The sequence below is a fragment of the Euleptes europaea genome, chromosome 2, assembly GCF_029931775.1.
Source record: "Euleptes europaea isolate rEulEur1 chromosome 2, rEulEur1.hap1, whole genome shotgun sequence".
In the NCBI taxonomy this organism is placed as follows: domain Eukaryota; kingdom Metazoa; phylum Chordata; class Lepidosauria; order Squamata; family Sphaerodactylidae; genus Euleptes; species Euleptes europaea.
This window is the reverse complement of record NC_079313.1, coordinates 38,767,914-38,791,960: the sequence shown is the minus strand read 5'-3', so window position 1 is coordinate 38,791,960 and position 24,047 is coordinate 38,767,914. Positions and strand designations below refer to the sequence as shown.

The 24,047-nt window shown below is 41.2% G+C and overlaps 1 protein-coding gene across 4 annotated transcripts in view; it reads left to right on the top strand.

Annotated features, from left to right (window-relative positions):
* Positions 1-24,047, top strand: part of NTNG1 (netrin G1) — a 335,884-nt gene that overhangs the window by 211,716 nt on the left and 100,121 nt on the right. For all 4 annotated transcript variants that reach the window (XM_056844256.1, XM_056844253.1, XM_056844255.1 and 1 more), the window contains exon 3: positions 22,852-23,024. In XM_056844256.1, coding sequence (XP_056700234.1) covers positions 22,852-23,024 — 173 coding nt within the window. The remainder of the gene's footprint in view (positions 1-22,851; positions 23,025-24,047) is intronic.

Genomic DNA, 24,047 nt, shown 5'->3' with positions numbered 1-24,047 from the left:
ACACATCTCCTTTTGATAGGATTATGGGGGACACCGTTGGGAAAATGGCTTTACGTCACTTCTGGGGGAAACCCAGAAGTGACATCACATCACTCTAGGAATCACCCAAAACTCCTGCCACGCACTGGAGCAATGGTGGCAACTGGAGCTGGGGGCAGGAGATCCCCTCCCTCCAGTGGGAACCTGGAATCCCAAGCTAGTGGAGAATGGGTAGTTATGGAGTAAGAATGAACAAAACCAAGTGGATCCATTTCACACTGCAAAAAATTAGAGTGGATTGCAGAAGCTGGACTGAATTTGTCATATGCCTGCCTGACTTCTTTCCACATGATTACTTTGCAGCATGTAAGACAGGGAACTGTTGTGACCTAGGAGTGTTCACTGTAAAAGGCCATCTCACATTTTCCAAGCATCCAGTATGGCTGGAGCAGTGGTCACACAAGATGTGATCTTTGGAACAACCAAAATACTTTTGTCCCAGCCAGCACCCTAGGATTCTTTTCCAAATTTCTGATGCAATGAAATCTGAAGGGAGTAAATACAGCATGTAGCCTTTCAGCAATGTGTAATGGGTGCAATGATCCTTGTTTAATTTATACACTGAACTGCTCAATTCCTACTTTTTCTCAGTCTTTTCTTGCGAGGGTGCTCAACATGGCATAAACAGATTACATGATGAGGGAAGGGCGTTGCAGCCTAGGATTGGCATTGGGGTAGTGCACAAACACCTAGGCCAGTGGTCGGCAAACTCATTAGTCAACAGCCAAATATCAACAGTACAATGATTGAGATTTCTTTTGAGAGCCACCTAAACAAATAAAGGGAGAAGAAAGAGGGGACAGGAAATCAGCTTGCTTTCCCCATCATTTTCCCCACCCTGCAGTTATTTATGGAGCTGTCAGCTCGCTTTTATTAAGTCCCATCAACATAAATAACACCGGCGGCGGGGAGGGGATCAGGAGGCACCGCGCCGGCCCTGCGTGACCACCCGACGGCACACCCCTCCTCCTCCGCCTCCTCCGGGCATCGTCCGTGGGTCACGGGGGAGCCTTCCCTGGGCCGGCCAGCCGCCCGCCCACCTGGGGACCCTCCGCGCAGTCCGCATTGATGCACCTCCACAATTTGCTGCCGCCTCCTCCTCCTCTCCACTGGGGGGGTTCTAGGGCTGCCCAGTGGATGGAGTCCAGCCAGCCAGCCGCCCTCCTCCGCCTCCTCTGCCTCGTGGCGGGCAGGCCGGCTGCGGACGGCGCCTCTCCCCACAGGGCAACCACTCCGGGCTGCAGGCAAGCGCTGCAGCTGCCGCCACTGCCAGGGGAAGAGGCCGCCCTTGCCCGCCCGCCCCCAGCCACCGCTTCCCCCCCACCCGAGCACCGCCGCCACTGCCTCCTGCTCCTGCTCGGTGGGGCTGCGGGGCTGGCGAGGCACCTCTCCATGCACGCTGGAGTGGGCTGCCTCCTGCCAGGGCCCGCGCTGCCCAGCCCTCCCCCAGCTCCCGGCTCAGGCCTAGGCGCAGCCCTCAATCCCCAGCCTTTCCTGCAGGCGGACCCGCACCCCAGCCTGGAGTGAAGCGCCGGCAGGAACTGCAGCCTCCCGAGCCCCGGGGGAGATGAAGCAGCAGGTATGGCGCTTAGGGGCAGAGCCGCACTCAAGGGGCTGAAGAGCCGCATGCGGCTCATGATCGCGGTTTGCCGACCACTGACCTAGGCAATTTTTGCATGATAATTAGCAGCGCATTCCAGGCTGAATTGCCCCGCATATTTTTTTGAATTTTTCACACTAAACCGTCATTCCAGAAGAGATTGCGAAGCCGGTACATACCTATTTTGCACTACTAAAGAGCCCATTTAACGCGACCTTTGGTGCTTGCCATGAAGAATCCCCCTGAAGGAACCATGCAAAATAACAGTGGCAGATTAGCTATGCACATGCTAATGGCTATGCAAGAACAAAGGAGCAGGCGAGTGGGGGGTGGAATTTCTCCTTTTGCATTGGGACCATGAATAGGCATTTTTAAAGTTGGATTTTAAAAAAGAACTTTGAGCGAGCATCAAAATTGACCATGCATAAATGACCCTAGTTTCATTAAATGAAACAAAGTCCTCAGGGCCAGATGAGTTGCATCCAAGGGTACTTCAAGAACTTGCAGATGTAATTTCTGATCCTCTGACTATTGTTTTTGAGAATTCTTGGAAAACAGGTGAGGTACCAGAAGACTGGAGGCGGGCAAATGTTGTCCCCACCTTCAAGAAGGGGAAAAAGGAGGCTCCAGATAACTACCTACCCATCAGTTTGACATCCTTGAACATTTAGAAAGGATGGATCTGATTACTAAGAGCCAGCACGGGTTTCTCAAAAACAAGTCATGTCAGACTAATCTTATCTCCTTCTTTTGAGAAAGTTACTACCTTGCTGGATCAAAGGAATGCAGTAGACATAGTTTATCTAGATTTCAGTAAGGCTTTTAATAAAGTTCCTCATAATATTCTTGTTGACAAATTGGGAAAATGTGATTTAGACCCTTTTACTGTTAGGTAGAGCTGTAATTGGTTGACAGATCACACCCAAAGAGTGCTTGTTAATGGTTCCCCATCCACTTGGAGAGGAGTGACAAGTGGAGTGCCTCAGGGATCTGTCCTGGGCCTGTGTTGTTCAATATCTTTATAAATTATTTGGATGAAGGAATTGAGGGGATGCTTATTAAATTTGCAGATGATACTAAATTGGGAGGGGTAGCAAATAGGGTAGAAGACAGAGCCAGGATACAGGATATCTTGACAGGCTGGAGAACTGGGCTAAAACCAATGAAATGCATTTCAACAGAGATAAATATAAAGTTCTGCGTTTAGGTAGGAAAAATCAAATGCATAATTATAGGATGCAGGAGACTTGTCTTAGCAGTATTGTGTGCGAAAAGGATCTTGGGGTCTTAGTAGACCAAGCACTGAACATGAGTCAGCAGTGTGATGCAGTAGCTAAAAAGGCAAATGCGGTCTTGGGCTGCATCAACAGAAGTATAGTGTCCAGATCATGCAAAGTAATGGTATTGCTTTATTCTGCTCTGGTTAGACCTCACCTGCAGCATTGTGTTCTGTTTTGGGCACCGCAATTTAAGATGGATGTAGACAAGCTGGAACGTGTTCAGAGGAGGGCAACAAAGATGGCGAGGGGTCTGGAGACCAAGTCCTATAAGGAAAGGTTGAAGGAGCTGGGTATGTTTAGCCTGAAGAGGAGAAGACTGAGAGGGGATATGATAACTATGTTCAAGTACTTGAAGGGCTGTCATATAGAGGAGGGTGCTGCATTGTTTTCTGTTGCCCCAGAAGGTCGGACCAGAACCAACGAGTTGTAATTAAATCAAAAGAGTTTCCATCTAGTCATAAGGAAGAATTTTCTAGCAGAGCGGTTCCTCAGTGGAACAGGCTTCCTCGGGAGGTGGTAAGTGCTCCTTCCCTGGAGGTTTTTAAGCAGAGGCTAGATGGCCATCTATCAGCAATGCTGATTCTATGACCTTAGGCAGATGATGAGAGGGAGGGCATCTTGGCCATCTTCTGGGCATGGAGTAGGGGTCACTGGGTGTGTGTTGGGGAGGTACTTGTGAATTTCCTGCATTGTGCAGGGGGTTGGACTAGATGACCCTGGTGGTCCCTTCCAACTCTATGATTCTATGATACACAAAATTGTCACTATTTTCACTGTGTTTATCTGTGATATGTTGGAGGGAATCCCCAATACTGTAGAGAGAGAGAATAACCTCAAATTAGTGGGGATGTCATCCCAATGAATTAATTCACAACAGTTCATCAGACTGGCACACCACACTGCCTGTATCTTTCACAAATTGTTACCTTTCTTTGTTTTGATCTTTCATGTCAAAACAGAAATAAGAAGCAGTGGCTTTGGGGAAATTATCTGATTACCCCTTTTATCTTGGCATGCCTATTGTCTCAAAATAGCCATCAGTGCCATAGAAACAGAAAGCTATCTGTAAATTGGTGAGAGATCATATTTCTTCACACTAGAGCCTTAACAACCACATATAATGGAATTCTGACAGCCCGTGTGTGTGTGTGTGTGTGTGTGTGTGTGTGTGTGTGTGTGTGTGTCTGAAAAACAGCTTCAGGGTGGGACAATTTTTAGAACAAAGTAACCAAGAGGAAATGAGGGGATACTGAATCCCTACCCTGCTGGCTGTTTTTCTAAACTGTCACCCATATTGGGCCCTCATAGGGTTCAAAACACATTTATGAAAGTGAACACATCTGAAACTACAAAGGGAGGAAAAGTTTGGTGGTGTGTGTGTGTGTGGGGGGGGTAATTTGGACCCAAAAAACCCACACCCACTCTGCTTCCCCACTCAAAACCATTGCTTCCTAATGCTGTTTTAAAACAAACAATTACGTTGGGGTTTCATTACACATATTTTTGTAGGTAATGTAGCATGCCCATAACCATTTTTCATTCCATTTCATTTCATTGAAAAATTAGTAGGAGATTTTTCAACAGAATATTTACTATCCTGTGTGCTAATTAAATTATTCCTCTGGAATGTGTGAAATGTTGATTGCTGGTCCTGTGTCCCAGACAAAATAACCATAGGCTTCTTAATCATATGTAGGTTTAATGCTGCCCTCACTTTTTTTTTTAGATCACTTGATGCATGCACACGCTTGCACACATGTGTATGAGTTGAGTTGCATTAAAATGTTATGTAGGAAGGAGGAAATGTAATATTTATTTGCAAAAGGAGATGTGTGACCCTCATCTCTGCCTCTCAAAGAAATAGAAATATGTACTATTGGGGCACATTTTACTCAGGGTGATATGTATGTCACAGTTATGTGGGAACACAGAAGAGGAGCACAATCACTCACAATACTTCCTGAGAATTACACTTACTAATTTCCCCCCCAAAAGTATGTGTATAGCCCTTATGGATGTTAAATATTCTTGAAAGTGTGTAGGTGGAGCCACTGGAAATCTGAGAAGGCAGAGAAGGCAGAGACTCAATAAGATTTCTAGTGGCTGGAAAGTCCCTCGCCATATTTAGCAAGGCCAGAATAAATGATGCAATTCTGCAAATTCTGGGCTTTGGAGTTTGTAATTTCTTGTTGCAAAATTTGGATTTCTTGGATGCAGGGTTTTTTGTTTTAAGGTCATACAGTACACACAGTTTATAAATGACAGTTTCATTCAACCTAAGGAACAGTTCTTACATTTTAAAAGCAGAGGAAAAACAAAAAGAAAGAGCAGTAAAGCAGTGGGGGGGGGGTTTCATTCCAACTCTAGCCCAGAACCTCCCCTCTTCATTCACTCATTGTCCTTCTTTCTGTCATTCCTTTAAAAGACAAACCGGCATCATTTCATCCACCTATCCTTTCCTTCTTTGCCACTTTCTCAAAGCTAAGTAGACTTAAAATGGCATCCTGCTTGCAGGCCTATTTCTGTTGGATAACTTTAGACACCCGCAAGTGTGCAACATAGGTTAGAAATATTTTAAGATATTTATAAATTTTATTGGATTGATGAAAAAATATGAGTAATATTGGAACAGCTGAATTATAGTCCAAAGCAGCATCTCTACAGCTTGTTGGCTTTTACCAGGGAGCACAATTTCAGCTTGGGAAAGGGAGCCTAGAGACATGCCAAGGGCTTTTTCAAGCCCTTTTTCTCCTATATAGAAACTTCTGGCACTTCAGCTGCTTACTACCATTTTCCCTGTGTTTTGGCTTGTGAGCAGGAGTAAGCAGATGAGGGGCCCAATTGATGACAAGTCCTGTAAGGTCTCTAATTCCTGAGGAGAGGAAATGAAAAAGCCCTTCCCTGATTTTCATCTGGGGAGACTGGCTGAGGTGCATAGTAGCATGTGTGATTGGAGAGACTTGAGATCAGGGTCTCAAGGCCTGAGAGAAGGCATTTTCACCTCCAGTTGCCTCTCTCTCAACTGTATACTGTTTGTAATCTGATTTGTTAAACCTTGGCAATAACATATAAAGCACCAAAGATGTATCTTAAGAGAGGAACATATGGCTCATCGTTAAAAATGTATCAAAGAACGACTCTTCCTCTCTCTCTCTCTCTTCTTTTTTTGTCAGCATGAGAGATCCCCTCGTGTGATCTCCAGTCTGCTGGTTGGCACTTACAAGCAAGTGAATCAACTTGCTAATAGCAGTTACCTTAGTGATATTTACAGCATTTTAATGTCAGTTATAAAGATGTAAATAGAATCTGTGAGAAGCTGAAAATCCCATGGTTTGTTCTCACATGAAAGCTAATTCCTTCTTTGGATGTACCAGAATGCTTCGTACACCGTATGCAACTGGGGAAGAAAAGCAGTTATGTAGAGAGAGTGAGAGGAGGAAGTGTTTAGATTGTATTACAACAAAATAATGAGTGGAGCAAAGATTAGTGGTCTGAAAAATAAATTTATCCTCCCGCACAGTGAGAACCATACTCTGTGGGGTGGGACAGTAAACTCAGTTGGCTTGAGTGGGGTATGTATGCAGCCTAACATGACTTCCACGTCTAGGGGATATTTTTTAAAAATTTAAAAATCTGCAAATTGTGTTTTGTCATCAGGTTTATTGGCTGACAGATGACAGCACAGCTTCCCTTTCTATGTGTGTATGTTAAATGCCATTAAGTCATTTCTGACTTATGGCAACCCTACAAATTAATGACCTCCAAAATGTCCTTTTGTTAACAGCCTTGCTCAGGTCTTGCAAACCTTTCTATAGAGAGTTTTAAACTCTATTCACTTTTAAGGACATGCCAGAACCAAAACAATTAACATTCATTTCAAAATGCACATATTCCTATCAACTGCATTTTTCTAAAACCTTTATCTGCTTTATATTTATGTGGAGCAGAATGCATTTAAGTGCCAAGTACAAAAGCCAAGGGTATTGCTGGCTTGTGGTTTCATTTAAATGCACCCATATCACTGGTTACATTAGCTACACTAGAAAGACAGAAACCCTGGCAAGGAGCAAGGATGTAAAGTGACTTTGAGGTTCTCAGGCTGGAGCCTCTGTACTTTATTACCTTCTTCAGTCTTTGCCCTTGAACCCCAAAAAGCATATTTATTGTATTTATCAGATGTCTCTACCACCCTAGCTGATGGGATCAGAATGGGCTACCATCGTTTTTTCCAAATGCAACCACTTCTTTAGTTCTTGTAGGTTATCCAGGCTGTGTGACCGTGGTCGGTATTTTCTTTCCTGACGTTTCGCCAGCAGCTGTGGCAGGCGTAACACTGAAGGACACTTCTGTTCTGACTCATACATTATAGTCCTTCTCTTAGTAATTGCTACTAAGAAGTAAAGTTTTTTTATGTTGATGCACTTTTCTAGATGATGCAGTTCCAAAAGAAGTGTGCACAACAACACTTTTGCATATTGTCAGAACACAAAGATTGTAGCCGAGCCAGCCAGCTGACATCGCCCCAGTGAGCCTCTCCCATTGTATGGAAATAACTAAGTACCATTGAGAGCTTCAATAGCTTATTGCTAGTTCCTCATAGGAACACTGCATTTCTTCCAGAGTTAAGGATCTATTAGTATTCACAGCACCTATTGGATGTGACATGATTAAAGGTATCATAATGCCAATCTGTTCATGCCATTGTGGTTGGTCTGCTTATCTACTTATTATTTTTGTTCTGCTTCTCTTCTCACTCTTTCAATTCCATAAGCCTTTCCAGTCTTAGCATGCATACCACTTATACACATCCCAGAGCATGTGTGTATAAGTGTGTATTCCATGTATTTCCTGCATGCAAAATGGGTATTATTTCTACTGTTCGTTTTATGCTAGGGGTTGTTCTCAATTTATGGACCCGTTTTTTGCGGACAGGGAATGGTTACCTGCCAAAATTAAGGTGTCACTTCTTGTGACCGCTCAGGACCCAATAAAAATTGAATTGGTGGCAAGGTTTCTACAGTTTTCAATCAAAGAACGTGAGTGCTTGAGTATCAAATAAGGCTGTTTTAGGACTGTGAAATTAAGTAATCCACTTAAATCGATTTTACTGTAAAAATGATGGAGGTCGGATGTACCTTGTATATTATGGTCTTATGTATTTGTTTTTGTATGCTTTATCTTTTATGCCAATAAAGGCTTCGGTTCAGGTATTATTTCTTTCATAATCATGTCATGGGGCTCTTTGTGCATTGTACTAGATAATCACTGATAGCGTTGATCAGGAGTGCCATCAAGTGATCGCTGATTAGTATTATTGCTTATTAGTGCCAGTATTAGAATTCATCTCCCCCCCCCCAAGCAAGAGTATGGTATCACTCTTAACCAGTGATGAGTGAAGTGCACCAACTATCTCATAGTCTTCTGCTCAAGTGACTCATGCAAGCAAGCCATGTGACAAATCATTTTAGAAAAGTCACCTTCCAGCTATCTGTGATGTTAAATAAAGTGTCACCATTTCCCATAATTATGCAGCTGAGGGGTAATATTGTCCACCTTCCCCCAATCTCTATGACTGCATACATAAGACGCTTATATACTGCATTAACCAAAATACCATCATAATCATTATTACATTCTCTGGTTCATCCATGTACAAGTATGTTACAACAAAATAATCTCCTGAGTTGACAACTCTTAGCTGTGAATGCATCAAGGTTGTCAATAGCAAACCTATTTAAAGGTAAACCAATGGCCATACGGTATCTTTTCCTCTCAGATCTCTTCATTAGTCTTCTTGTTTGATGTTAGATCTAGCACCTGCCCTTTGGAACTGGCCGTGGTGCTGATAAACTTGCCAACATTAGGGATGTGCATATCAATATGCCGAATTAAAAAAATCTGAAAAATACCTTTTGGGTATTTTCCGGGTGTTTTTTTTTATTATTTTTAACCAGGGTCTGGAGAAGGCCACCGGGGCAGAACTGACAGAATTCCATGCCATGCTGCTTCTCTGGAGTCCGGAGAAGCAGCGTGGTGTGGGTTGCTTTCAGATTTAGCCCCCCCCCCCCCCGGGCCTTCTCCAGACGCCGGAGAAGGCCAGCAGGGCACATCTGAAAGATCCCATGGGTTTTCGGCATTTTTGGGGTTCAGGTTTAGTAACTCAATTAAAAAAAAAAAAACCAGGATTCTGAATTTTTCAAAGATTTCCAGCTTTAATAAACCTGAACCTGGAAAATACCACCAAAAAATAGTGTACACCCCTAGCCAGCACTGTGTGTGTTCAGTCCTGGCTGATGCATCTGGGCCAGGATGATTCCATCTTTCTCAGATTGTGAAGGCTACCCAGTTTGGTTTGGATCCAACAAACTTTTTTGCTGATGAAAATGTTAGGAAGGGTGACCACCAAAAAATGGCTGTGCTGGAGATCACTGGGCCTGCATATACAAAAATCATGTAGTATGGGGGTTATCGTAAGGAGAGTAATTAGGTGAGATGGGGGGAGGAGCTGGCTGATTCCAATATTTTGTTGCTTATTACCCTAATGTTAATCCACATCTTTTAACTACTGTTTGTTAACCCAGATAAAAGTTAAATTGCTGCCAAAGTAAACTGAATTTTTAGCTTAAAGTTCTCTAATGATAAAATATAGCCATAATTATCCTGAGTTCACTGTACAAATAACTGGTAAAGGCTCTCAGGGTCTGTCTTTCATATCTTCTCTCACTTTTACTTCTGCTAATCACCAGGGAAGAAGGCCAGCTTCCCCCCCTTTTTTATTATAGAAGAAAACAGTGACTTTGGGATGGGCATCTGGCCTTGAGTGGGGGAATTGGACTGACATTTAACTGTAGCGGAAAGCAGGTGCAAGGAGCTGATACAGACAGCTGGCCTTGCCCAAAGGACAGGGGCAGATTTTGAGGTTAAAATGGGATATGGACAGATTTATGGTATCAGCAAATGTGGAAGGCTAACTCACAGGGATTTGAATGGTAAATGGCCTTGGGCATTTGGATGGGTAATTGGTCTTGACAGGAGTGGCATGACATTTGGAATTCAGGTGGAATAAAATGGGGTAACTTTGGAAATTAAACTGGTTGGTATATGGGTATCTGTTCTCTCAAAGTGGAATGTGGCATTTGAGTAGTTCCATGAACCTTTAGTCAAAGGAAAGGGTTGACTAATGAGATTTAGGTGAGCATCTGAACTTTGGTTTAAAGAGATATGTAAATTTGGGGATTTTGATGAATGTCTGGAGAGGAATCTATATATTACCATAGGACAGTAGTTTTTGGATTTAGTCCTTTGTTTGCCTTCTCCTAAAAAGCATCGGTAACCTTTACATATATCATCATCACCATCATCGGTATATCCATTTTCCAAGTGTGCCCTCCTATCTGATGATATCTAAATCCACAGATTGGGCCCACGCTTACTCCACACAGATACTTCTTCAAACTTGGGGGATGTCCAAAACTGCCTGCAGGCACCAGTTCAGGGTTTATACACCCCTCCTGAGATCTGCCAGAAGCACAACATAGTGCTGTGTAACATCCATATATTGGTGACAACCTAGCCCAAATCTCCAGATGACTTCACCCATCAGTTTCATGTAGATATTGAAAAGTGTAGTGGACAAGAGGAGCCTTGCAGGACCTCACAGGCCAAGGGCCTGAGCAGCAGTCTTCCAGCACTACCTTCTGAAACCTTCCCTCTGGTAGCAGTGGAAACACCGCAAAATGGTGTCTCCCATTTCCAGCTCAGTAAGGCGGTCCAAAAGGATACTGTGATTGATTGTATTGAAAGCCATTGAGAGGTCCAGGAGAATCAATAGAGTTGCACTCCCTATGTCTGTCTCAGGTCATCCACCAGGAAGCCCAAGGCTATTTCAGTCCCGTTTTGCTGGCTAGTTTTAAGATGCCATAAACCTCACAGCTTCTGGCAAGATAATGATTCCTGGTTAAGTTAATGTGAACTAAAAGAAACAATAAGCCCACAGCCACAATAAACCAACATTTCTCCCCCAAAGTGAAACAGTCTGTACTCTTTCCACCATGACTGCCACAACCAAGGACAAACCTTAATTCGTTATTAGTCCCAAATGGCAAAGAGGGTCCTCAGAAACAGAAGACCTCTGCCCTGTCCAGAACAGACAGATCCGCATTGCCTCAATCACATGGATTTGGATTAAGTTTCTACTGAATTTAGGACCAGTTCTGATTTAAACTGCTTATATTGTTTAGGAATATAATATTCATCTACATATTGTATTCCTAAATAATGTTTTTCATGTCTCCAGTGTCTCTGAGTAAGACAAACAAGCAGTTGTATTGTTTTGCAAGTCACCATAAATGCACAGCCTGAATAGAAATGAGTTCGCAGACCATTTCCATATTTCATTTTCTTTGTTATCCTCCAACTCACAAGATAGAATAATATAATTTTTAAATAAAAATTAATTGTGCAAAGATTTCAATTAGAATCATGTCCAGTTTTTTAATGCATCAGTTGATGAAATTACAACAAACAACAGAAAGATGCTTTTGCCCTAACATGTAAAGGGTATTTATTTTTCAGATATGCAGTTGGATATTCACCTTTTTGCTATTTCTACACACTTTCAATTCTGTTCTACAATCCTATTTTTTTTTTCTTTTGGTGTGTATATTCTTCAAGGCATTCATAAGCCCTTCAGTGCATTGGTATATCTCAGCTGAGCTAAGCATCCTTTGGTCTCTTATCCATTAATTATGCATCTGTCTTTTCAGTACAGGTCATTTTTGTAGCTTCAGAATGACTTCTCTCACTATGGCATGCATAGAATTTACTAAAATAGTTATCTTACATCCGATTGATAAAGATACAGGGAATCCCATGTATGTGTTCTTGAAATGTAATGGGGCTCACTGTGAAGCACAAAATGCCACTGCTGTTCTCTATCATCTTTTGAAACATGCATTCCTTATGATTTTCCATGAAATCTAATGTCAAAAAAGATGATTAGATCACCCTTCATAAAGACCTACAGAACTTTGCTTGGTAATTCCTGTCTCAGAACCTCATAATTTAGTGCTTCCCTCCAATTTATGCACTCGAATTTATCATGGCCACTGAATGCTAAATTCTAATCTTCCCCTAACTGATGGCATCTTTATTGAATGAAGAAAAAATGTTCTAGCATTACTGAGGCTAATGAGCCTGCGCAGAGGAAGGAGCCCAGTCTAGAGCTAAATCCTTCTAAGTCAATGGGCATGCAGTGGTATAACTTTACTTAGAACTGCACTGTTAGAAAACTAGTGATCCAACAAACTCACTGAACCACACTGTGCTCAGAGATTAACTTTCTGTGAGAATAGTGATTGGAGGCAAAAAGTAGCAGTGGTAAAACCAGAATCCCTTCTGCATTGTTTTGGAAAGAAGCAGATGATTGTGCACAATCATATGGAGGTGTGGTGAATGTGCACAAATGACCAATGTGACCAGAGGAGTTCACACATTGCTCAGTCAACATGCATAGTCTCCAAGGAATGCTGGGGTGTGTGCAGAAGTGGATAATGTCTATTCTCTAATGTAGTAGACAATATGCAGTCTCCTTATGAGCACTAGGAAAACCACATAGGCAATATTCAAAATTTGGGTAGAGAGTCTATGAAGGTTAACTTGACATTGCTATGAACTACTAATGACCAGTTCACATTCTCTGACAATCTTTGGTATAGTAGCAACTTAGATTACTTTATACAAAATCAAAGCATTGTTACAGTCTTTACCAGCTAGCAATTGTCTGTTGGGATCTCAGGCTGCAGTCTTGGCAGCCCTGATACTTGAGTGCCAAGGACTGAATTTAAGGTTTGCTATATGCAAAGTAGGAGCCCTGTGGCGCAGAGTGTTAAGCTGCAGTACTGCAGTCAAAAGCTCTGCTCACCACCTGAGTTCGATCACGACGGAAGTCGGTTTCAGGTAGCCTGCTCAAGGTTGACTCAGCCTTCCTTCCTTCCGAGGTCAGTCAAATGAGTACCCAGCTTGCTGGGGGTAAAGGGAAGATGACTGGGGAAGGCACTGGCAAACCACCCCGCAAACGAAGTCTGCCTTGGAAATGTCTGGATGTGATGTCACCCCATGGGTCAGGAATGACTCGGTGCTTGCACAGGGGACCTTTACTTTACTTTACATTCAAAGTACATATTAGGCCATTCAGCTTTGTCTCAGGATTGTGGGGTACTTCCCTGTTTTACAAATGAAAATTAATCCCCACCATGGTGCCTTAATAGTTTGACTGGAATTCTGGCAGACCATTTCAGAATAACACAGAACTACACAGCACAAACATTGCAAATATCCCAAAATTCCACTAGCAGAGAGATGTTCCTCTGACAGAGGGAGCCTTCCCCTGAAATAAGAGGCATTCATTGTGCATCAGGGGATGGCTTCTCCATCAGAGAAAAATGCCACTGCTAGTGGAACAGATTTCTAGGATCCCACCCAGCGATCGTGATTCCTCAAGCAACAATATCCCTTTGCAATAAAATGTGGAACCAATTAAGACATGCAGAGAAAGGAAGAAGATCATTTGTTCCAAGGCTATACAACTTCAGAGAATTACTTGTAAGAGTCTCCCCCATATAAAGGATTCCTTAAGAAACAGGAAGGTTTTAATCTAACCTTCTCCCTTGTGTTATACCTCTCTTGGAGAGGTACACTAACATGCCACACGATTCACACACCTGTTGTCGGAAGTCTACATTTAGAAGAGGAATGTAGTGGTTGGTTTTTCCTCCACATTTGAATGTGATCCTCATTTGGAACTGCTTTTGGTACAGTAGACCTTTCCATTTGCTGGGGATTTGTTCCTGGGATCACCACAAATGGTGAACTCTGCGAATCCTGGGAGGCCTCCCAGCATCAAAACAACCAAATTTCCTGTAAAATGTAGCAATGTAATGATTATGATGATAGCACAGTGGGAGTAAAAACAGCCAGGAAACAGATTACATGATTGGACTGCAGACCACAAACAAGTGAAATTGTGAGTTATGAATCTGCGAATGGTGGGGGTCTCCTTTAGAACGTTTTTTTTTTCTGTGCATGCTTTAATAAACTATGTTCATTTCAGTATCCAAGAGCCATATAATGAGCTGAATATTCTGCATATTTATATATGTAGTATACCCTTTCTCAAAAGTGTGCAAAGAAAACAAACCTTTTATAAGAAAGTCTAGCACCACAAGTATAGAATAATCATAGTCTGCTTAAAAGAGCCTCTTTTCTAGACTAGTTTAGCACAATATTTTCTGCCAATTTTAATTAAAAAGAAAAAGATGTTTGTTAATATTCCTAGCTAGAAATGAACTATGATTTAAATAGCAGCGATTCAGCAAGTGTCATTTATTTTAACTGCAGAAGGAAATGCCCGCTCATCTATCCTGTTACCAATTATATTTTCTATTATCTTGAAGCTCCTTAAATCTACCATAAGTTTGCTTTACCCGAGAGGTATATGTGTGGGCTGCTACTTGCTTCAGGTCAGATTTCCTTGAAATGGAAGTCCGGGTTGGCAGCTGTTCATTTCCACATGCTAAAAATATATATCTATACCCATACCTTGTGTTCCTTTGCCTAATTACTAGTCACTCTGTAGAACAGGTGACAAATGCCCACAGAAGAATCTTTCCAACCACCGGATGTAAAATCATTAAGAAAATAATCAACCAGGGTTGCTAAATACCTGGGCACCATTCCAGCATTCTGTTTGAAGAAGATTTTAAGCCATTTCTGACATCTACTGGAAAGAAATAACAATGCTGTAGTGCTGATACAATAAGCTTTTTTATTTAAAAAACAGCGTTGCTTCTTGGAGGAAAAATTTTAAAGCGGAATTTGATATTTGGTCCAGTCCACTTACATGGCATCTTTTGTTACATGCCCAGATAAATTAATCTCCAAATGGCCCAGGAATGTGCAAAATTAAAATGATGAGAAATATTAACTGCCTAGACTTGCCTTATATTTATATTAACGTAGGTTCCTGAAACCAGTTTTTGGTGAAATTCTATGTAAAGAAATAGCCTTGTGCAATAGATTTTAATTGAAGCATCCCATGGTGAAACAATTAAGCTCACAAATTGCCACATTTTGCAAATTACCAATTGAAGTGACCTGCAGTTTTGCATGGTAAGAGTATTGCCCCAGTACCCAATAAAGCATGGGTTTAACTAGTTGATTTATAACAGCTGATCTATGTCATCAATTAACTATGATAACATTTAATTGAAGGCGGTCTGCGCTAGGCAGCCTAGCCATGACTGCATTTTGTTTTGGCAAATCCACCTTGGCTCCAAACTCGGCCAGCGGTTGCCACCAGCCTTGTTTATCATTGCCCACACATACTGTGCGAAGAGGTGTCCTGTCTCATCCCCCTTCCCTGATGCACCATGAAGCCACTACCAGGTTCATAAAGATGAACTCCAAAGGCGCTCCTTCACATTCCCCATCCCACCGTAAAGCAAGTGATAGTCTGTCCAGAACATACCCTCCATCACACCCAATGATTCAGGGAGCTCACTGCTGCTCCCTACCTATCCATAAGCAACCTGCCCTATCCCTGCCAAACTAGCTATGGCCTAAATAGTCAATGACCAGGCTTAGTTAAACTATTAATAACCACTCAACCTGAACATCATGAAGCAGGCAAAAAAAGCCTCCCCCAAAAGCCAATCTGGGAAGAAGCCCCAAAATTCCCGCTTGGCCCCAATGGTGACCAGCTAATCCCATGATATTCAGGGGCGGGTGGGTCGGCAAGAGGCAGCAAAAGCTGCCTTGTGAGGAGGAAACAGCAATAAAGCTTCTCCTTCCATCCTTCTCATTGGATGATAGCTTTTGCCTTGAAGCCTTGAAGGAGGCATGTACCTGCTTGCCCTTGCATTTTTAGTATTTCCATTGCCTAGTGGTCTCCCCAGATGGACATCAAAATCCCAAATTAAAGCCAATTTGGAATGGTTGACTAATCTGCTGATTAGATTAACCCATGGTATTATCGGTGTAGATACCAGCTTCAAGACTGAATAAAAAATGTATGGTAACTTTTACTTCAGCTGAGCTACCTTCAATCATTTTGAAAAATAAGAACTTATTACTAAGGTATAATGTATGGATTATACATGTGTTTCAGGTTGGAGCTGTAACCCCATTATTAGGTGTAAAGAATAACAGAATCAATGACAAGCAGGTAGATAGTTGACAGCAATGTAGATCTTAATATTCAGACTTTATCAAATATGAACGTAGATGGTAAGAATAGGGTACAATATCAGGAGGATGAGAAAATTAGAGAAGAGCCAAGTACTGAATTGATGATAGTTGATGATATAGTTATTACCTCTGAACAGAATAAGAATGAAGTAGATAGGGTAACTACAAATTCAAACCTTCCTCCTGAGGTAAATGACCTGACTAATATTTTTATCCCAACCCAGTCTATTACAGCTGGACCTGCTTAATTTATCTAACCATTCTGTGTCAGATAATTGTAAGCTTGATACTATTCTTCTGTTTCCAGTTAAATTAACTATTGGGAAACAAAAAGTAGTGGTTCATGCTAAATTCATTAACCCCCTAAAAGTATTGAAGTAGATATGCGAATGAATTCTGTTCTACTGCAGGCCAAGAATGCTTCCCTTTGTCTCACCTTGATAGTTCTGTAACTGTCAATGCTACTCATCATCTAGATAGCGCTAGGAGTATAGGGGTAATATGTTATGATTAGGGATATGCTTTCAGCTAAACCAAACCAAAACCAAAACAATAAATACCATTTTGGTATTTTTCAAGGGGTTTTACCAGTAAAAAAAAAAAAATGGCAGCAATAAAAGGGAGCCAAAAAAGTGGACTTTTTTTCAGCATTACTCAGGGTGCATTAGCCTCACCACCATTCCCCACACACACACACACCACTCTTCCCTGCTGGCTGACTCAGACCCCCACTGCCCGCCTTCTCTGAAATCACGAGAAAGCAGGTGGGGGGCAATCTGACTCAGATCTCCGCTGCTTGCCACATCCCACCTCCACTCAGAGGTGGGAGCCGACTAGCAATGGAGATCCAAAGCAGATCTCCGCTGCTTGCCAGCTCCGACCTCCGCAGGAAGGTGGGAGCCAGCAAGCAATAGAGATCTGAAGGTCCCACTGTGAAGAACTGAACACTGGGCTCCACAGAGCCCAGCGTTCAGCTCTGCAGGATGTATTTTTCAAATTCAAGTTTAATAAACCTGAAAAAAAAAATGATTTCTTTCAGAAAGCTGAATCCATTGAATTCGGCTTTCAAGATTTTTCAAAAAATTCTGGGTTTATTAAACCGGAACCCAAAAAAAACGGGGGAAGTGCACAGCCCTAATTATTATCCCTTGCAGAATACATCACAGATTTCCATTCTGACTGACTGCTAACCCAATGTAGGCATTATGTAAAATGTATTTCTTGGAACATGAGAGGTTAGCTAAATAAAATTTGGGACCCTTCATTTATACAATTTATAAGACTTAATTATATACGTTGTATTCAAGAGTCTTGGCTAACAGTAGACCTGGAGTTGAATGGCTATCTTTCTTATACTCGTAATACTACTCCCTCAAATAATAGCAGTATTTGTTTATTTGTTTATCCATAGGCCATTACAAAACTTCCTTACATAAATACAGAAAACTTAAAATGATATCAAAAAAAGATAAAATTACAACGGTATGCAATTCCCTGGTAAAATCAATTACATATGCAATCTCTGTTAAAACATTATTTAGATTCCTGGGCAGAATTTTTCTTAATAACTTCAAGAGCTCTAATCTTCCTGGCTGCAATAGCAAACTGATATTCTAAAGGTTACATGCGAATCAGAGTCAGAAAGCAGGAAGATCAATTTATCAAATTGAGAACAAAAAGTTACTCCCTTTAGGATTCCATCCAGAAATTTGGCTCTAGGCTCACCATACAGTGGACATATTAACACATAGTGAAAGATGTCCTCCAATGATGAGGATCCACAGATACATGTGTGATGTTCCTTTGGGGTTTTGTTATACCATCCTGACAGAAGGGCCGAAGGCATAGTCTGAAATTTTAGGGAGGTGAACGCCACCCTAAGGTTCTGTGATGTGTGGTTGACCAAATAGGGGGATCTGAGATTATCTTTCTTATAAGTATGGAACCGGGGGGGGGGGAATTTAGATTATCGGATTACTACTTTATCAATTAAGGCATCCATCCTAAACACCCAGTCGCCAAGTGCAGAGTTATCTGAGGTAGCATCTAAAAGATCGTCAGGTTCTAACGTCGGTAGATATTGTTAAAATGTCTCTGGTGGACTTGTCAATAAGTAATCAAAAGCTTTGCCACCAAACCCATCTGGCCTGACAGTCCTATATTTTTTACAGTATTTCATTATAGCAAGATGTGCTCAGGGCCTGAGGGACAGGAAAGCTGTTTCAGCTCTCATCAGGGCTGCCAGGGTTCCTTTGGGGAGAACTAGGATGCGCCTAAGAAAATAGTTTTGAATTCCCTCTATACTAGAGAGAGTAGCATCCGTCCACCCCCATATATACTCCCTCAAATAATAGAGGTCGCCCTAGTGAAGAATTGCCGTACTCGATATCTACTTCCATAAAGTGTACTGTAACTTGGCTGCTGCTTTTAAGGGCCTTGGCAATGGCTTGCCTTTTGGCATTTAAAAATCAGACAGTACTAGTAATTAATATGTATATTCCTCCCTATTCCTCCCCCTGTTATTATGATCATTGTTGGCTTGATCTAGAAGATTATCTTCTTGAAGCTGAGGCTAAATACCCCAAGGCAAAGATTCTGATGTTAGGAGACTTTAATGCCCACATTGGAAAGTGTAGTCTTAAGAGATAGGGATGATGATTATGATGTCAACCTCTACAATGGGAAAAGGAGAACAAAAGACCCCTTGGTTCATAAAATTGGAATATGTAATAAATTTGACAGTAATATTACATAGCAATATGGAAGGATACAAGTATGATGAATTTACCTATTTTAGCCAAAGGGGAGCAAGTGTAATTGATTACATATTAATATCACCGGCTCTCCTGGATGATATTCTACAGTTTTCTATAGGGTCCCTCCCAGAAAGTGATCATCAGCCACTTATGCTTCACATTTGTAGTCCTGAAACTTTTTTGCGTGGTAAGATAACGGGCATTTTACCAGTAGCTCAAGTTTAAATTACAACAGATATTCAATTGAAATGGACCCCCATACTTCAATATGAAATACAACAGGTACTGAATAGTGAATTATTTCTTAAACTAGGCTGGAATCCTTACAGCTCAAGACATTGATACTGCACTGGTCCTTAACTTGATTAAGAGCACAATCCTGAAAGGGAGGGTAGATCTGCCACGGAGAAAAAAAGAGGTTTTTTTATCAAATTAAAATACTGAAAAGGGGGGGAGTGCCCCATTGAATAAAGTGAGGCTGCCCATCTTTGAAGCTTTTTTTGGTTAAGAATATAAGAATTTTAAATGAAAGGTAGCAAACTGGTTTGACAGTGGATGCCTGAATAAGAAAAAGGAGCTTCGGCACACTCTTAAAATGTATGAGTAGGCCCCAAATAATCGTTTACCAAAATGTTGTTTTTTTTGGATGATATAATAATAAACAGCTTCTTAGGAGGAAAAACCTTGCTTCACAAAAAGAATCATGGCAGGAACTTGCCGTTGGTCCGGAAGGATATGGTAAAGTTCTGGTGCCTCCTTACAAACTCAGATGGAAGAGACTTTCCTTACAAACTTGGGAGTTCGGTAAAGATTGTATCGGGGGTCCAATTTTATGCATCCCCAAATGGAGGAAAAATGGGCACCCATAATACAGGACCCCCTGACCCAATATTTACCAAACATAGAGTTTCTTATAAGGAGTTACCAGCAGCTGTGCAGCAAATTTGGTACCTCTGCCTTAAAAAACAGCCTCGCCCCACCCGTGTACCAGAAAGATTTCCCATAGACTATAATGGTTAAATGCCTAATAAAGGTGATGATGACGACGACGACTATAATGGATAAGAAGAGAGGGGGATTTAAATTTTAAAGTGATCTGTGCAAATGTGCTGAAGCAGGTTTTTCTTCCTTTTAAAAGAGGCTGTAGCTGGTGATCCTGAAACCATCCCAGAGAAAGCTGATTCCCCCCCCCCAGCTTTTTTGAGATCCCCCCAGCTTTTTTGAGGATTTGCCAGCTACTGTTTAAAGGGGCCATTTTTAGCCCTCCCCCCCCCAAATAAAACTCAAAAAATACTGATAAGGGATTTTCCAGCTTTTTTACCCAGTTTGGCTTTGCTGAATACACACCCCTAATCATTTTTTTCAGCAGAAGGACCTATCTTCTTAAGTGGACAATAGATGGGAATGCATTAGAGCAGGAGACTTTTTAAAAGTATATTTAAGCTCTTGATCAGCACATATTGAGTATGCCAAGTGGAATCTTGAAAAGACTGCTTTTGGCATTCTCAGATTTTATAGAACGAGAGGGTGCCCCCAGTATTGGAAATTTATAAAACTAAACTTTTTCCTCAGTTGTTGTATGAAGTGCCATTTTTGGAGGTTGGAAATTTACAGCAACTGGAAGTTATTCAAAACAAATTTGCTCACATATTATTAACAGTTCCCAGTTTAACAGCACCAGTTATAGTTAGATTTGAGTTGTCCTTGCTCCCAATATTGATACTAGTCCATAAAGTTGCTATTGAATTTTGGCTGAAAATTCTCTTTTGTCCATCTCTGGGATTCTTAACTTGGGTTTATGAGGAGATGAAAGCTAACTCATGGAGAAGTAATATACTGAATGTAGTGGTCAAACTTGGATTCTCGGAGGAATATCTAAGGAGGCTTGGTTTCTTTGCAGCTAAACTTGCAATAAAACAAAGATTGTTGGATATAGTTGTCCAGGTGCATACTGGATTACTAGGTACTCTGAGAACTGCCTCTCTTTATAAGCAGTCCCCCCCCCCTTCCGTTTAACCCTCCTGGATTATTTTACTGATTTATCAAATTTTTCATATAGAAAGACATACGTCTAGATACTTTACAATTGGCAATGGTAAGAGGGTGTTACAATGAGACCCCATATAAGTCTGCTCTAGCAACTTTAGGTTGATTGAGGACCTGGCTCATGTGATTTTTGGTACCCAAGATTTCAAAAGACCGTGAAAGATCTCTTGGGAATATTTTATCACGATGCTCAGGGAGATCAGATCAAAACAAACTGGTGATATTAGTTGCAAATAGAGATAAATAATGCAACACTACAATTGATAAAGTCTGTGGCTCAGGTTATAAAGATACAGTCAAACCCCTCCCATGCAAGTCTGGTCAATGACTAGCTTTACCCAGGATCACTCATTATTATAGGAATAGTAAGCTATTGTTATTTCTGTTTCTTTTAGCTATGGTCAAACATCTCTTGAAGTTGGATCTAGGCCTTGATGTTAAGAATTGTATTGCAAGGTGGAAAGAATCAACTTGATCCCCTCACAGAAAAGGACCTGGGAATGCAATAGTATCAGAGTCCCATGAAACTGCAGATTCTGTTTCCACTTGAATGCACCCATGTGGTTAGGCATGGTGTAGTGGTTAAGAGCTGGGGACTCTAATCTGGAGAACCAGATTTGATCCCCCACTCCTCCACATGAGCAGTGGACTCTAATCTGGTGAACCAGGTTTGTTTCCCCACCCCTACACATAAATCCAGCTGAGTGACCTTGGGCTAGTTACAGTTCTATCTGAACTCTCTCAGCCCACCTACCTCACAAGGTGTCTGTTGTGGGCAGAGGAAGGGAAGGTGATTGTAAGCCACTTTGAGACTCCTTAAAGGTAAAGAAAGGTGGGTAGGCTGATAGAGCAATGGCCAACAGAGATGCGGGAGTATAACAACTCCCAGTATCTGAATCATCATCTTGCCACCCCAACGGCAGGTTTAAAGAGCAAGACTGGGCATTAGTAGTGTGTCCTTTGCCTCTACAGCAATATCATAACAAAGGATTAGGCGTAAATACTTATAGGACCTCCACCCAATCCAGAATCTTGCAGCTGTATTACGTCATCGAATCGGGTTACCAACTTGTTTTTCTGGCACGGCTTTTGTGTCTTGGGGTACATCACGGGGAAGTGGAGTTTGTCTCAAACTAGAACTCCTTAATCATATTGGCAGGAGGGTGGTGAGTCTCAGACTCACAAATCTTGATTTGCAGTGACAAATGAGCTCAGTTTTGCCTTTCATGCAGTAAAGCCCTATCAGAAAAACAGATGACAGCCCTGCTGGAACAAATACTTGGCCTTTGAAGCATCAGAATGCAAATTCTGTTCTCATTTGGGAGAAAATTTAATTCCTAGGAAAACAAAGAGCATTTTGATGCTACAGATATACATACCCTCACCACTTCAACTGCCAAGTCTTTCCCAACGAATCCTTGTAAGTTTAGTTCAATGAGATACAGAGAATTTTCTGTTTGCAAAGCTTTGTATTTCTGGCTCCGACCACCATTCACAGAACTACAGTCGTCAGATTTTGTGGGGAAGAAGTATAGTTAAGCTAGTTTATGCTAGTAGGTTTGGATACAATGTACCAACTCTAATTGTAACTAGCTCTGTTGTTCTGAGCACTGTACTTACATAATCAGACCCTAGAGGTTTATATGTAGTTCACATGTGTTTGATTATTGCACACCAAACAGCAATATCCAATTGCCACAGTATTTATGTATGAAATAGTTCTGGAGGGTTTTCTTTTTAAAAAATGAAGTTAAAATAGTATCAGGAGTACAGTTTTTGTTGGTATTGATATGTTTGTCACCAAGATCCAAATACCAGTTGGAGCATAACATCTTGAAATGAAACCTTCATGTATGATAACACTTCTATTATGTTTATTTTTTAGATGCAAGTGTAACCTACATGCCACTGGCTGCAAAGAAGAAAACAAAAAATTATTATGCGAATGTGAGCACAATACAACAGGCCCGGACTGTGGGAAATGCAAAAAGAACTATCAGGGCCGACCTTGGAGTCCCGGCTCATATCTACCCATTCCAAAGGGCACAGCAAATATCTGTGAGTATTTTTGTGAAACAGCTCATGGTAGTGATATATTTTGGGGGCCTATCCTCATTGGCTAAAAAATAATGATGCTAGCAACTCAACTTAAAACAAGCCTGAGATATTATAGCATAATGGAGATTTAAAACTGTGGTTTTGTTGTACTCCTAGGTGTACAATATAGAAATTGTTGACGTGTACCCATATGCACTGTGCCAGATTTTCTTCTCCTTTTCATATTTTATGTCATGAATGGCCAGGTACAGCATAGGCAGGAAATGTTTCTGCCATGAGAAAGACATTCCAGATAATTCCAGTCAGGCCTGAATCACATATAGGCATGCACTTAAGAAGCTCAAGTGGTCTAGTTAATTTGCTTATATCAGATCATTAATCTGGTGGCAACCTCAACAAGGTTTTTGGTTCATTTTGGGTATAGTACACAAGTAAAATTGTTACTAGAGAATTTTGCCTCTGTTTTATCTTTTTATTAAAACATATTTACCCTTGTAACATAAATTCACTTCGAAGAATTTGATAATACCATCCACTGATTTTAGATAGATCATTAAAGGAGAGCAATTATTTGAGCCCATTAATTATTTCTTCCTAAAGGAAACAGGTTACAGGAAAGGAACATCTTAAGAGAAGATGCTCCATACCACTTCAATTTCCCATATGTATAGGTTTTCAAAACCATCTTCTAACAATAGTTAGCTGACCCAACTGACAGGGGCTCACATTCTTGGCTGACAGTATCTTATAATTTCAAACATCATACAAAGTTATCTAAATTCATGTTTTTCCCCTAAAATTTATGAAAACTGTGTTCATTCACTCTTGCTCCTTTTTATCATAATAAAAATATCAAAAATAGGAATTATAAGTTTCTCATTCATGGGGCTATCAGTTGGATTCCAACCAATACATCCATCTTTGAACTACATCTTCATTTCTGCATTAAATGGACATTCTTGCCATTCTCTAACACTTTTTGCATCTGGCCCAGATATATATTACATATATTGATATTATATT